At 48.4% G+C, this 15,620-nt stretch overlaps 1 protein-coding gene and 1 pseudogene across 1 annotated transcript; one reads left to right on the top strand and one right to left on the bottom strand.

Moving 5' to 3' along the window:
* The first annotated feature begins 10,125 nt into the window (after positions 1-10,125).
* LOC119311498 (protein tesmin/TSO1-like CXC 2) lies at positions 10,126-13,732 on the top strand. The gene is made up of 6 exons (XM_037587134.1): positions 10,126-10,276; positions 11,059-11,216; positions 11,293-11,557; positions 11,667-11,733; positions 12,780-12,984; positions 13,356-13,732. The coding sequence occupies exons 2-6, from the start codon at positions 11,167-11,169 to the stop codon at positions 13,555-13,557; spliced, it is 789 nt and encodes a 262-aa protein (XP_037443031.1). The 5' UTR covers positions 10,126-10,276; positions 11,059-11,166; the 3' UTR covers positions 13,558-13,732.
* Positions 13,733-13,967: 235 nt separating this feature from the next.
* On the bottom strand, positions 13,968-15,337 carry LOC119350823 (annotated as a pseudogene).
* Positions 15,338-15,620: the final 283 nt, after the last annotated feature.

The raw sequence follows: 15,620 nt of genomic DNA, 5'->3' as shown, positions 1-15,620 counted from the left end.
GTGAGGTGCGGTGGCAGTGAGATTGGGATAGCACAGGCAGCCAAACACGCGAAGAGACTTAAAATCGGGGGCACGACCATGAAGAAGCTCGTAGGGAGTGGTAATGATGTTGGCTTTGCATGGGCGGCGATTTAGGAGGTATGTGGAGGTGGCGAGAGCCTCAGCCCACCATGGGTATGGCATGGAGGCATGTATAAGGAGAGTGCGGACACCATCATTAAGTGTACGAAGGATACGTTCAGCCTTGCCATTTTGTTGGGAGGTGTATGGGCAGGTGAGGCGAAGAAGAGTTCCATTGGCGGTGAAAAGAGCACGATTTGCAGCGTTGTCGAATTCTCGTCCATTGTCAATCTGAAAAGCTTTAATGGAGGATGAAAACTCCGTGCGAACATAAGCATAGAACGCCACAATAAGAGGATGAACTTCAGACTTATTACGAATAGGAAACATCCAAGTGAAATGTGTAAAGTCATCCAAAATAACAAGATAATATTGAAAACCTGAGATGCTTAAAACAGGACTAGTCCATAAATCGCAACGACAAAGCTCAAAAGCAGCAAATGTTTTGGTGGTAGAGGAAGCAAAAGGAAGTCTAGTGTGTTTGCCCAAATGACATGCATCGCAGTGCGTGGGTAAACTTTTATTACAACTGAATTTGAAATATTTGGATGCATGGGCCAAAGCTTCAACGCCGGGGTGTCCAAGCCGCTGATGCCACAAAGTTGCAGAAACGGTGACGAGGAAGCATTGGGGCGTCTGCACGAAGGGGTAGAGGTCGCCGGTGGAGTTACATCGGTGAATGACCCGTCCCGTTGCCAAATCCTTGATAGAGAAACCAAAAGGGTCAAATTCAATTGAAACAAAATTATCACGTGTAAAAGCACGGACAGACACTAGATTTTTGATGAGTTTAGGAGAAATAAGAATGTTCAGAAGGGAGAGAGGGCGAATGGGTGTTCCAAAGTGAACGGAACCGGTACCGGTGATAGGAAGAGTGGAGCCATCACCGACAATGATATGAGAATTGAAATTGGGAGGGCGAGGGAGGAGAGTTATACCGGAACCGGAGCCCATGTGAGAAGAAGCACCGCTGTCGAGGACCCACTCGCTGCCTTGTCCCTCTTGCGCTTGAAGGGCCATCTGGTTCAGCGCGGCGATGAGGGCCGACTGATCCCATTGTGGCGAAGGGGTAGCCGGAGAAGCGGCCGGCGCGGCGTGGACGGCGAGGCCGTGTGGAGCGGCCGGGGTAGACGGACGCATGCCAGGAGCGGCCCCGAGGATGCCCGGACTCGCCCAGGCCTGGAACGTGCCAGCGAGGGCAGGTGTAGGCGGGTGCGGAGCAGGGGAGCGCGTGCCCACGGTGGGAGGGGCGAACAAAGCCGAGGCGCTGGGAGCGGCCCCCTTCTTATTTTTCTTCTTGCCCTGACCGGGAGCGGTGGGAGGGCCGGCGTGGGGAGCATCGTAGAAGCCTGCTGGCGTCGGGTTGAAGTAGGGAGGCGGAGCAGGGTTGGTGTAGGCCGGCATGGGAGCGCCGGCGGCCTGAGACGCGAGATGCGCCTGGGCGAGGAGTGCGTTGTGGGCGACGATGCAAGCACGGCGGACGAGGCGCCGCTCTTCCAAGAGCAGGAAGTTCCGGAGCTTGATGAAGGACAGCAGGCGACCGCGCGTCACGTGCGGGACGGCGTGCTGCAACTGCTCGTTGAGGCCGCGAAGAACGTTGTGGATGAGGTCGCGATCACGGACGCGAGAGCCAAGATCGCCAAGCATGTTGGCCATCTCCTTCATCTTGGAGGTGTACTCGACGACGGAGAGGTCGCCTTGATTGAAACTGTGAAACTCGTCGCGGAGGTAGATGGCACGCGTGTCGCGATTGTCGCGGAAGACACTGCGGATGGCACGCCAAAGAGAGACGGCAGTGGCGTTGCGCGGCTCCACGATCGCCAGAGTGGAGGCGGTGACCGTGGCGTCATACCACGAGACGATTGCGAAGTCGTTGAGCACCCAGTCGGAGGTGCCCTGGGCAGGGGAGCCGTCGATGTGATCCCGAAGCCCGAACTTGGAGAGGGCGGTGAGGAATTGGCGGCTCCAGATGCCGTAGTTCTCCTTCTCGTAATCCAACGTGACGAGGACGTGGTCACGGATGCGGAGAGCTTGCAGCTGTGGGGTGGGAAGGGTTTGAGTTGCGACGGGGATGTCGAACTGTTCGAAGGCACCGTCGTCGGAGTCCGAGGAGGCAGAGGTGTAGCCGATCGAGCTCATGGCGGCGGGAGGGGAGGGGGCGGCGGGAGGGGAGGGGGCGGCGGAAGCTTGGAGAGGATGCGATTAGGTATCTGATACCATGAAGGAGCCTAAACTACGAAACGGCAGGAGAGTATCTCGGTTTGGGGCAACTGATTTCATTGATTGGAATAGTTGCTATATATACTAGTATAACGCCCGTGCGTTGCCACGGGCTCTTCAAAATTTATAATCAGTATCTTTCATTTATCATCCCCTCATATTGGGTGATTATGGGGTGCTCTAATTAGAAACACAACAATCAAATATTAGGAAATTTCACCGAACGAACAACAACGAATAATACGATATCTATCAAACGAATAAAATGAGGTCATATTTTTGGTCCGTCATGCACTTCTTTTGAAAAGTGCCTATCCCTTTTAGAATCAACTCACTGTTTGCTCGCACGTAAAAAAAAATACATCTCTAAAGTGGGGAACCGATCGGTGCCAAAAAGAACTCAAACTCCTATCCAATCTCGACTTCGTGCTCTTCCACTTCCATTGATAAAGATGGGACGTCAAGGGTTTCATCATGATGACCTCGAGCAGCCGCCGACATCCCTCCCCACATCTACCCCTACCCCCTGCTGCCGCTTGCACTGTCCTTGCTCCTCGATGGAGCTAGGGACACAATGTTCTCTAGGATGGGCATGACCAGATCCACGAGGAGGCCACATTCTTCCATGGGAACCCAACCAAGCACACCACCCTCCGCAACCATCCAATCCCAGCCTAACAAAGTCAAGACCCGCCATCGATCCACAAATCAGGCTCGCCGCATACAGGTTCACTGCAAGTCTGCGACGAGTCTGTAGTCGACATCTTGACTTTGGCTATCCCCACGGAAGAATCATCGGATCCTGCTTACTTTTACCATCACTTCGTCTCTTCCCAAGGCAGCGACACCACCCAGCCAATCACCACCACCGCTTGCGGCTTGCCTACATAAAATCATGAGAAATCCCCACGGCGGTGCTGTAAGATCACCTTGGCGACCTCGACAGTGACCGACTGGTCTAAGATCTAAGCTAGCCGCTCTTTGTAGAAACCAATAGAAGTAGGCATGTGACTCAGATTTGTTCTTTGGTGTGCATGCGTTTCTTGCTGCCCACCAGCTCTTGTCTACAACTCGCCTATCTCTGTACCAGCTCTTGGTCTACAACTCGCCTATCTCCATGCTCGAGACGACCAAGCTCGATGCGCAAGCCGCATACATCTGCTAGAGCTATATCCAGGCCCTATGATTTTTGGATCACTGGCACTATGGGTGCCAGGACCGGAGTCGCCCTCATCCACCAAGTGGATCAAGGAGGCCCACCACCTAGACTCTACATCGCAACATTTTGTGTTTTCCTATAAAAAGTAAAGAACCTTCTCTAATAAACGTAAATATAACCTTTTGGTTTTATAGTCTCAACTTTCCTACACTCCAATACCAGAAGGATTTCTTGGTTTTATTTAATGACCTTCTTGAATGTCATTCACTTAGAAAGGTAGTAATACAATCTGTGATATTAAGGCAAATTATTAGTCATATTAAAGTGCAAAAGGCCCTATAGGAGTCAAAGCATGACTTTTATGGTTATACTGTAATTTGCAAGATCTGAGATTTATGCAAGTGTACAATTAGAGAAGAGCCAATTAAATAGATTTTCACGTTCAGAATAGTACGATTAGCAGTAGCACTTCAATTTTTTCATGTTTGATCAGCTTGCTAGGTGGTTATCACTAAGCATGTTGGAACGATGAGCATAACCTAACTTAGTTCAGTATGTGTTGCTGCAAATTAGTTCAGTACGTACGAAGTTGTTGCTAATTTCAATGCCTAGCTGTTGCAAGTTTCTAATGAAAAAGTACTTCAGATCAAAGGTCAGAGAATATACACTTTTGTTATCATGGTTGTTTCCTTATAGTGAACAACTTTGATCACCACTTCAGCAGCTACTATCTATAAGAAGACATTAGCTAAGTAGATACAGGCAAAGAAAGCATGTAGGCAAAACCAGAATTAAAAACATCCTTCTCAATGGAGCTCGTGCAGTTCGGAAGACCCTAATCATCGATGAGGGACCCCTCCGATGGTAGCATGGCGTGACAATTGCTGTCAATGACGACACCCAAAGTACCTTGCACAATCCATCGATCCAGTTCGGAACAATCAAGCACATACCTTGCAAAGTGATGTGGATCTGAAGCAGAGGTGGGAAGGTAAAGGCTCAGGTGAGGTGGAATGAGACGTTGATATAGAAGTGCACGCATGAGAATAAGGCGGTGGCCAGGATGGATCTCCATCGGAGGAGGCCGGATCCGCTGGGGAGGAGGTCGCTGTAGTACCTGCCATCTGTGCGATGGATCACGTTGCTGGCAGGCAGGGGGAGGGGATAGGAGGGAGCGGGTGGGCTAGAGCGCAGATGGCGGGTGCCCCCGACGACGGCTGGGAAGGATGGTGGAGGAGGTGGATGAGGATGGCGGCGGCGGCGTCTGCGGTTGCGCCTCGTCCGCGGCCGTGCTGGTGGTGGTCGATGCGAGAGCCGGATGGCGTCGTCCAGAATCAGGCAGGGGCGACAAAGATTTAGAGGAGAGAGAGAATGGAGGCGATGAGCGATGGGAGGAAGGGCCATCGGCGATTGGGGTGGCCTCAGATCCGCCCTCTGTGGCCGCCTATTTCATGGGACGAACACCCGTGCTCACCGTCGGGCTCGCCTTCGGCCGCTGCCTCGCCGACATTCACGACGTAGAGCCCCTTCCTCCGATCCCATTTGCCAGGGAGGCAGCGCCATCCTTCATCGCAAAGAACGAGTCCACACTGAGATCCCAACCAGATCGTGATTGCGCCTCCCCAAACCGCAGCGGCACATCCCACTCCATCAACGACCAACCTATATGAGGCGGAGGGTCAGTGTAGGACGCGAGCGCCGTCACCATGGACGTGGGGGACGCCGTAGGTGGGAAGGAGGCGGCGACGGCGTCTATGTCAGGAAGATCGCACGACGGCAGCGGCGTTTACTCGAGGGGATCGAGAGGAGCTGCGTTTGGTGCCGGGTGGGTTCTTTGGTGCGTGCGTGGGGCTGGAGATTGTGATAGGTGATCAGGTGAGGGCATGCCATACCTGGATCGATAGCCTTACAATACCTGGTGGTAATTTAAATTTATTACCATATTCGATATTTCCCGAGTTATGGCCTTACCATACCTGGATTGATAGCCTTTGGGGTAATTTAAATTTATTACCATATAATTATCATATTCAAAATTTCCTGAGTTATGACCTTACCATACCTGGATTGATTTATTACTATACGTGGATTAATTATAATTTATTACTATATGATTTATTACTATACGTGGATAGCCTTACCATACCTGGTGGTAATTTAAATTTATTACCATATTCAATATTTCTCGAGTTATGGCCTTACCATACCTGGATTGATAGCTTTTGGGGTAATTTAAATTTATTACCATATAATTACCATATTCAAAATTTCCTGAGTTATGACCTTACCATACCTGGATTGATTTATTACTATACGTGGATTAATTATAATTGATTACCATAAATACGTTGGGTATTGCCGGTCAGACGAGAAAAGAGAAAAACCGGTGGGAGGGGCTGGTGGGAGGTGGGACGAAGAAAAACCGGTTGAAAATAAACCGGTTGAAAGTGGGGGACTATTCAACCAATTCGTCCATTAAAAATAGAGATAGCCTTACAAACAGCTCATGTCTTGCAAAAGAAGAATAGCAAGATCAGGCCGATCTTTCCATACTTTCCATACTTTCCATACTTGAGACGGAAAATGGCTAGACGGACGGCACACTTGTGACCGATGCACAGACGACGCCTTTTCTTGAATCTCTCGTGTGCCACGAGCTCGACGAGGCAGTAGATGTTGTCACCCATATACACAAGAGTAGCACCGATGTGCCAATCATCGTCAGGGTCGAACAACCTCTCTGTGCAAAGCTTCCTGGCCGGTTGTGCAGGGCACCCATCCGGAGACGCGACGTCGCACGAGGAGAGGTAGCCATCCGTCAGCTGCTGGGTATGATGAAATATCTTGTGGAGTCCCACCCATGCCTCTAGCTCGCCATCATAGTGGCCCTGGCCATGAAATGGCAGGTCCCACTCGCCGTGGCGCCTCCATTTGCCGCCCCCCATGTAGGAGAATGTTCCAGGGGTACGTGTATGGGAGGAGCCCTCGTATGATCTCGTCAGGCCAATAGTCGGTGAACCGGAGCCGGCAAGGTCAGGTCACGCCGCCCGTCGTTGCCGTCGCCGTCCAGATCCAGCTTGTATATGCTGAAACCCTTCTTCCAGTCATCCAGTACAAGGTACAAGTGCCTTCTCGCGTCGCTCGGCCACGCGTAGCCGTACTCATAGTGGTCAGCGGGCATGGCATCCGGGTGATCAACATCCTCGAAGCCCGTTTCCTCTTCCGGCGACGTGTAGTAGCCGCGCGACGTGATCTGGTATGCGCGGCGTTTCATCTTTCCATATCAGCCCACATACGTGCGTACAGCACTGGACCCTCCCTCCTTTTCTCTCCCCGTGAAACATAATCTCACCGCCCCCTGATTCCAACGGGTGGGGCCAGGGGTGAGGCCAGGATTTACCTCAAACATAATCTCCAAATTTGCTAAAAAGGGTAAGTGTAGCCTGTCTGAAACCGCTCGCTGCAGCGCGCGCGCGCTAGATAGCAACGCCCCATCTAGAAAGAGATTTTTCAATTCTAGTATTAGTACAGTAAATGCCTTAAAACCGAGCTGGCCAGCACCAAAAAAACAGAGGGCCCGTGACGTGATAGGCCATGTGTTGCCGGTCGCCAGGTTACGACGTCTTTGTTGTTGTATCAGTTCAGATTTTATACCGATATAAAAAAAATCAGTTCAGACTTTTTTTTTCACAGCCAAAAGATTTTATTCCTCAAATAATGGATAGATATCACTTACATTAACATGAGAAATAAAATCAGGGATGGAACTTTCCCAGAATTCAGAGGATCTTCTATCAAAAGAATATTTAGCTAACACATCTGCAGTAACTCGCCCAGAAATCAGTTCAGAGTTTATGAAAATAGCAAGGTAGATGAATGCAGGTTTTTATTTCCCCCTCCTGGCAAACAAACCCCTGCTTCATACTGTATTAAACACGAAGGAGCGAGAGCGACGCGTACATCCTAAGCCCTAAGAAAAGAAGTGTTACAATCATGGCCTGGGGGAAGCATGTTGCATGATGAAACGCCACGTGCCAAAGAACGCTCCTTAAATTGCCACGACGGTACCTAACTCGTCCGCCAGAGAACACTCCTTAAATTTCCAGTGACAAGGCGAAGCTTGATGCAGACGGAATGCCTCCATGGTTTTCGGGAATAAAGAAGAATAACGTGCGCTGGTGCCCAATCTAGCCTGAAAATGGGAGCTTTAAGGATGCTCAATATGATGAAAATGTTCTCTCAAAAAAAAATATGATGAAAATGTCAGCTTGAACTTTGATGATGAAAAAAAGGCTTGAGAAAAACAAAAATGGGATGCTTGCAATACCATTGCCGCAACGGGGTTGGGATCGAAGACAAATAGAGAAATTTTGATCCGATCCCCAAGCACAAGACCCACATACGCGCATAGAGCTATATTTTGAGCGATTTTGTGCAAAGAACAAATGCGCTCTTCATAGTGCTTGGTTGTTTTTTTGTGTTTGCTAATTGCAATGCAACCGCAAATCATAAGTGTCACATATCATGGAACACCACAAATTTGCATGGTCCAACTTAACTTGCCTTGCTCTAAAACCTCATTATATTTTCAAAATAAATAAATATCAAAGTTCTGTCAAATTGATGATGCTCTAGAAATTAAACACAGTTGGAAACCTCGGAAATATTGCTGAAAAGAGTGTTTCACTTCGTTTCTATAACACCTTGATTACATCCAAAATGCTCGCACATTACAATGTTCACGTTCATAAAAACTAGAGAAGAGGTAGGACCGCTTGGGTCGGCGCGATGTGATTGTGAGCTCGCCGTTTTTGCCGTACTTAAGGCGGAACGTCCTCACAAGGATCTCACGCTTGTTGCTGATGTCCATGGAGCGCCACCCCTTGGCACGCTGGAACTCGACGAGGCAATAGTTGCTATCACCCATATACACAAGTCTAACACTCGTGCGAGGGTCGAACAACTTCTCCGCGCAGAGTTTTAAGGTCGGTTGAATGAAGGTCCCGTCAGGAGACACGACGTCGCAACAGCAGAGGTAGCCATCGGTCATGCAGCCACCATAGGGCCCAATTGTTTCGTGGAGCCCGACCCACACATCTAGCCCGATGTCATAGTGGGCTCGACCCGAAAACGGCATATCCCACTCGCCGTGGCGCATCCACTCACGGGTCCCCCTATCATAGGAGAAGATATGGGATGCACCAATGGAGTCGTCGTTCATGTCTATGTATGGGATATATATGGTTCTTGCCCATGCACACGAACAAGGTGCGTCCTCCGCCACCTGGGTGCACCGCACTTGACTGCATACGAGTGACACGGAAAGGGGGTGGTTTCATAACGCTGCTCAAAGACCAGTGTTGTCTGGTTTCCCACCAGCTCGTTAATGGCTTGTAGGCGCTCACGCGTCTTCCAGTAGATGCATCATGCATGCTTGCATTCAGCGGCCGCTGGGAGGCACAAAGTTAGTGCAATGCCGAAGTATTGGTTGTAGGATAAAATGCTCCTATTGACCATTGCTTGGGAGAGACTAGTGTACAAAAAGCACTTGGTGTGCAAAAATAGAAAAATCATCAACATCCATCGGATTCTGAATGGATGTCTGAGATCAAGCTTGAGGAACATGGTGGAGGGATCTTTTTGTGCATAACTGTTAGTCAAGGGGTTTTTCATAAAATGCACAGAAGCTCCACCGACTCACATGCATTGAATCTGAGACATCCATTTAGTATCCGACGGATGTCACTGCTTTTTTCTATTTTTGCACACTAGGTGCTGCTTTTACACTAGTCTCTCCCCCATTGCTTTCATGCTTTTTAGAGTGCCTTTCGTTACCACATACTCCCTCTGTCCCTAAATTCTTGTCTTAGATTCGTCTAGATACGGATGTATCTAATACTAAAACGTGACTTGATACATCCGTATGTAGACAAATCTAAGAGAAGAATTTTGGGACGGAGGGAGTATAATTTTACAATTTTGTCTGGTTTCCCACCAGCTCGCATCGTGGCTTGTAGGCGGTGACGCGTCTTCCAGTAGACGCATGCTTGCATTCAGCGGCCCGTCCATCTTTGATTTGATCTCCATTGTGTAGAGGGAGAGAGATCCCATTCTCGGTGGGCGTGGTGAGTCACCAGATACCACATGGCGCCGCTGGGAGGCGAGGGACGATGGACAGCCCCGCCGTCTCGGTGTCGTACACGAGCGTGGCAACATCGTCTTCTGAGTTTACCTTTCCGGCTAGCAGAAGCAGGTGCCAGGGTCTTGGCCTCCGGCCGATCGACGTCCTTGTCCGTCTCGTCCTCATCCGACGTGTAGCTCCGTGAGATGATCTGATCAGGGCCGGCCCTAAGGGGGGGCGACCGCCCCGGGCCCCCAAGGTCCAGGGGGCCCCGTCAGGTCGCACTTAGCCTATGGGCCTGGTAAGCATTGACGCTAATTCGTATTGGACCTGATCTTGTATCAGCCGCAAGGGCCTAGCAGCCACGCAGGGCGGACACGCTTAGATGCAGCGAGTCCACGAGGATCACGAGAAAATTCCGCAGTCGTGAGTTTCCTTCCGAGGGCGAGTCGTCACGATCCCTGTCCCAGGCCCCCGATCACGAGGCGAGGTGCTGCTGCCTGACGAACCGCCGCCGGGTGCAGTACGCCGACCAACTCCACTCAGCTCTCTGGTCTTCAAGCGCTGGACACACACGCACGCCGCCGAGCTCCTCCTGCCGGTGCCAGACAAAAATCCATATCGCGTTATCGTTGCCGAGATCTGACCGATCCAAGGTTTGTGATATCTACAGTTTATCATTCTCCTTGTACTATCTAGATTTATAATGAGTTCACGGTCGCTGGTCTGTTGTATTGCGTGACGCGACTTGCTCCGCCACCTGATCGTGATACATACATCTCGTAAGATTCACAAACATAGGTCTAGAAGAACCCCATAATTCTTGCACTGGCGTTTGCCCCCGATTCATGCATGTAGCGCCGGCAATTGTCCTATATTAGCATTCTAAGTGTACTGCGAGGATTTTAGAAACCTGAATTTACGATAGTTAAGTAATTTATCTTCATATAGCTTGCATTGTTCAAGCTTTCATATGACATTTAAAAAGTACTCCTATATGTGTCTGGTAGTGAAAAAATAATAAAAGAAATATTTGACATAAAAATGATTATTAGATGCATGTATAGGTTTATTGGTAAAATTTCACGCGTATATCAATTATTATTGTTATACTATTTTATATGAAAGGCCCCGAGTTTTATGTTCGCCCCTGGATCTGATCCACGCGGACGGACGCCGTGCATCTACGGTTGACGTAGAGAGGTACAGTGGACTCTCGCTCGTTCTCTCGGTCCTGACCGGCCAAAACGCGCGACTTTTTTTTTTGAGGGAAAAAACACGCGACTTTATTAGTTATTTAAGCACGACTACATGCGCGCACGTACGCACGATCTCAGCATGTCTTTTTTCTCCGCGGCGGCTGCGAGGATCTTTCTTTCTCTCGGCGGGATCGTTACACATCAACTTGACTAGAATTGCATGGACTCTGTGTTTGCAGTTGTATTGTGTAGGACATCTTTGTTCCTCGGAGACTCCGTAAATCAGACTCGAACAGATCTGCCTCCTACCCCGTCTTCTCCCATCCGACCCTTCTTCCTTGGCCGCCATGGACGATTTGCCGCACTGCACCTGCGAGAAGACCCAGTGCCTCCAGCGGTAAGTAAGCCACTGGCGCCGCCGCCGCCGTGCTCTTACGGTCCCTCTCACCGAAACCGCATTCACATGCATGCAGCTACTGCCATTGCTTCGAGGCCTCGGTGTTCTGCGACGAGGGGTGCTCCTGCCAGGGTTGCCGCAACACAGAGGACAACTCCGATGAGGTGGATGAGCGCGCAGAGTGCATCATGAAGAAGAAACCCGACGCCTTCAAGCCCAAGATCATCGCCGGCGATGGGCCTGGGCTGCAACAGCAGCAGCAGCAAGCAGCAGGGGTGCACGTCAAGGGATGCAACTGCCGCAATTCTGAATGCAAGAAGCTCTACTGCGAGTGCTTCAAGGTACCTACATACTCACATCTCCTCTGCTTTTATTTGTTTTGCGTTGCATGACTTCATGTGCTGCCGGTGCTCGATCTCATGCTCGATTTGCGGCTGTCTCGAATCAAAGCACGGCGTCGGGTGCAGCGACAAGTGCCAGTGCACAGGGTGCGGCAACACCTTCGGAGTGAAAGGCGGTGAGTGCATCGATCGCCACACATCTATTCTTTCTACTTTCATTTATTTTATTTATGGGAGAAGTATATTTTTCGTCCTCAAACTCTTCCCAGAGTTTAGAAATCGTCCCTCAACTCAAAACCGGAGAATTTTCGTCCCTCAGCTATCAAAACCAGATAGTTTTCATCTCTCGTGCCGCTTCGGGCGGTTTTAGTCCGGGGAGAACAGTAAAATCAAAAAAAATAGCAATAAAAATAAAAAAAATCTGAAATTTTAGAGCATCGAAGATACTTTGGTGCGCAAGACACGTGCAAAAGTTTGTGGTGTTTTGATATACGAGCAGCTCGTGGCAAACAAAAAACTATAAATTTGTACGTCAGTGAACAGTAAATTCAAAATAAATAGCAAACAAATTTCAAAGCGGTATGAATTATTTTGGCATAAAAGAGGCTTCGGTGCCCAACGTGCGTGCAAATTTTTGTGATGTTTGGGTATTGTACGAACTCGTGACAAAAAGAAACAAAATTTGGCTCAGATTTATTTTTTAAAAAGTGTGCTATTTTTTTTTTTGGCTAGAGCTCCTCGTATGTCATTCGATCACAAAATTTTGCATGCATCTTGCGTACCTGAGCATCTTTGATGCCAAAATGTTTCATGTTTTTTTGAATTTTTTTAAATTTACTGTTCAGCGACGTACATATTTACAGTTTTTGTTTTCCACGAGCTGCTTGAATGTCGAAACACCCCAAAATTTTGCACGGGTCTTGCGCACCAAATTATCTTCGATGCTGTAAAATTTCAGATTTTTTTAATATATTTTTTGCTATTTTTTCGATTTTATCGTTCACTGATTTACTATTCATCCCGGACTAAAACCGCCCGAAGCGGCATGAGGGACGAAAACTATCCGGTTTTGATAGCTGAGGGACGAAAACTTTCCGGTTTAGAGTTGATGGGCGATTTCTAAACTCTCAGTACAGTTCGAGGACGAAAAATATACTTATCCCTTTATTTATAGCATTTATATATTTATGCTCAGTCATGTTCTTGCATGATCAATTGCCAGCGGCTCAACAAGCACATAGTGACAGTCCTGAAGGAACATCTGGCGGCTCCGGTGAAACACTTGCCCGTTCGAATGGATCGTCCGCAATCATCAACGACTACATGGCTTCTCAGTTGACAGAAATAAGAATCATGGATGATATCCACATCCCCGGCAAATTGAGTCACATGGATGTTGATCTTGGTCCACCAACTCAAGACCTGGGGTGAGTTCTATTTTCAACATCCTTGTCAAATGCCATCTACTCATGCGCTACTGCTATGCCGAGTGGAGTGAAATTTCAAAAGAAAAAAATCGAATTGGTAAGTTATGGCAATAATATGAAGAGGAGCAATCAAGATGGGCTATTGTTACCAACAAAAATCCCAATTGATGCCAAATTATGATCCAGTTTACCAGACTTTGCTGTGACAAACTTTTATGAACGTCCCCTTTCTTAAAAGAACAGTTTGTCGTGATAGTCTTCTTTGTGATGTCTTTACACCTGCTCCACGGTCTTCATTGGAACAACATGCAAGTGACAGTTTACGGTAAATATGATGTGTTAGTATTCTAATCATGTGTTCCTTTGTGTAGTGACGGCGGCCTCGAGGACATCATCTTCTATTCATACTTTCAGCAGATTATTGATCCCCAAGCACATCAGGGGTTGGCGCAGCAGGCTGATGCATCGCTGAGCAATGACACAAACTCCCTACTAGAGCAGGGCCCTTCAAAAACTGACACTTGTGATCTTCTCCACCATGGTAGCCAGATCAACAAACTCGGTGGAATTTGATCTTGATGAAGCTGATGATCAACTTAAAACCATACTCCACTTGAGTATTGTGATGCTGATACATACATCTCGCCTAGTTTGAGATTTGCTCAGTGTAGTTTATTATCTTCCAAATAGCCGCAAATAATTTCCCTGAGAATTTTATGAATCCGTAATTAGTACATATATGGTTATTATCTTCCAAATCTTTTCCCTGAGAATTTTATGAATCTCTCTGGTGTGTTTGATGATGGTATGACGTGACGTGAAAAGTCGACACTGGACTGATATAGAAGTAGAACATAAGCATATATTAAAAGCTACCGTCATAAATTACTGGTGTGGTCAATCAAAACAAACAATATAACTGGGGTACAACTCTTACTAGTACAATATAAGTGTAACATGAAATTCAGTAGTGATGACTTATATATCAACACGTGCCGGTCGTGGTCTCTTCATATGATTAACCTATATATATCAACCTTCTCCTCCTCTATAGTGTCAATACTTTTCTCTCATGTCATGTGTCAGCCACCAAGGCACAAGCTTCTCCACTTAGCCGCAAGAGCGATCAAGCCCGAGCCTTGCCCTGAGCCACTTGGAGACATCGTCCATTTCCTCAGGGATGGTGTGATGGCCCAGTCTGCACAAATGACATGATATCAGTACTACTAAATTTCAGAAGAAAAATACGAAGTGGGAAAATTGTGCATGTCCATCTGTAGTACCCGTTGTAGGCTTTCAAATTCAGGTAAGAAAAGCCCGAGTTCCGCGGAAACTCGGCCGACCTCTCACCGTTCCTGTACGTGACTACCTCGTCCCCTGCAGGAACACAAAGAAGGAAATGAACCATTTTTAGTAGTACAGTAGTAAATTCCACAATTCAGAAGAGATTAATTCAGCACATGGACTGCAAAACAATAGCAATGCTAACCTCTTCCATGGCCAAGCATTATCGGCAAGGCAGCAGCCCTCCTGAAAGCAGTCTGTGAGCTCTCAATCTTGGTCCTCAGGGTCCTAAACAATATTCGAATATGAGCTTAACAGATACTGCCAATATACTGTATCAATAACATGACTGTTTTTTCGTCAAAAATATCAGTGTCAGACCTGGAGCAGGGAAGCCAGCCGCTCAACCCAATGATAGCGCTGAGGGTAATAGGGTACGCAACACCGTTTGAGAACCTTCCATGAGCATAACATGCGGTAGAGTAGAGCGCAGTGGCCGCTCCCATGCTGAAACCGCCTATCCGAAGCCTCACTGGAGATCATGCGCTATTAGCATTAGTACATAATTTTTATTCGCTAAATGAATGTGGTACATGTAGAAAAAATCAGATTACCATCGGACGGCTCGGACGATAGCAGGTTTGCTATGTGTGTGGCGGATGCGTCCGACGTCGTCGGGGCCGTCAACCGAAGCCTCCTCCACATCGAACCCTGTTTCATTTCAGTATGCAATGCAATGCAAAAATGATCATTTGTGTCCTAGAAACAGCCTATAAAAACTGGGGGGAAAAGCAAAGCTGCAGCCAAGCCAAGCCATATCCCATATGTAATTAATTAGGCTGAGAGGCTTACATGCAGTACATGGGAATCCACCGAAGGCCGCTACGGGCCGCGTTGGCGCAGTAGGGAAAATCCATTTGACCTGCACGGAGATGCACGAGGCTGTTAAACTTAAAACTGAAGAGGATAACTGAGCTTGAGGGTTCAGATATCTTCATTAATTAATTAATCCGAAGTCTCTATCTCTATCTCTACCTACTAATAAACCAACTATTGCTTCTGGACGCATGTCGTCGAAGTTTTTGCAGGAAAGTCCCTCCATTTTTTAGAATTCAACCCGCACTCCTCCTAATATGTAAAAACGAACCGATACGACGAGCAAAAAAACAACGCACAACCCGTCTCGACCTACAGCGCGCCGCCACCCCCTTCCACTCTGCCGCGCGTCGCCGGTCGCCGGCCGCCTCCACCCCTAGCGTGCCGGCACCCCCTGCCACGCTGCTGCGCACCGCCGGCCCCCGACACCGCCGCAGCAGGACCCCGACACGCCGCCGCAGCCGGCCCTGGCCACG

This window comes from Triticum dicoccoides, chromosome 1B (assembly GCF_002162155.2).
Source record: "Triticum dicoccoides isolate Atlit2015 ecotype Zavitan chromosome 1B, WEW_v2.0, whole genome shotgun sequence".
Taxonomy (NCBI): Eukaryota; Viridiplantae; Streptophyta; class Magnoliopsida; order Poales; family Poaceae; genus Triticum; species Triticum dicoccoides.
The sequence above is the reverse complement of the archived record's forward strand: the minus strand, read 5'-3'. Positions and strand labels throughout refer to the sequence as shown.

Excerpts from the sequence above, each read along its gene's own strand:
- LOC119311498 (XM_037587134.1), top strand. The coding sequence starts at position 11,167 with ATGGACGATTTGCCGCACTGCACCTGCGAGAAGACCCAGTGCCTCCAG. Across the intron at positions 11,217-11,292 it reads AAGACCCAGTGCCTCCAGCG|CTACTGCCATTGCTTCGAGG; the intron begins GTAAGTAAGCCA and ends ACATGCATGCAG. Across the intron at positions 11,734-12,779 it reads CACCTTCGGAGTGAAAGGCG|CGGCTCAACAAGCACATAGT; the intron begins GTGAGTGCATCG and ends ATCAATTGCCAG.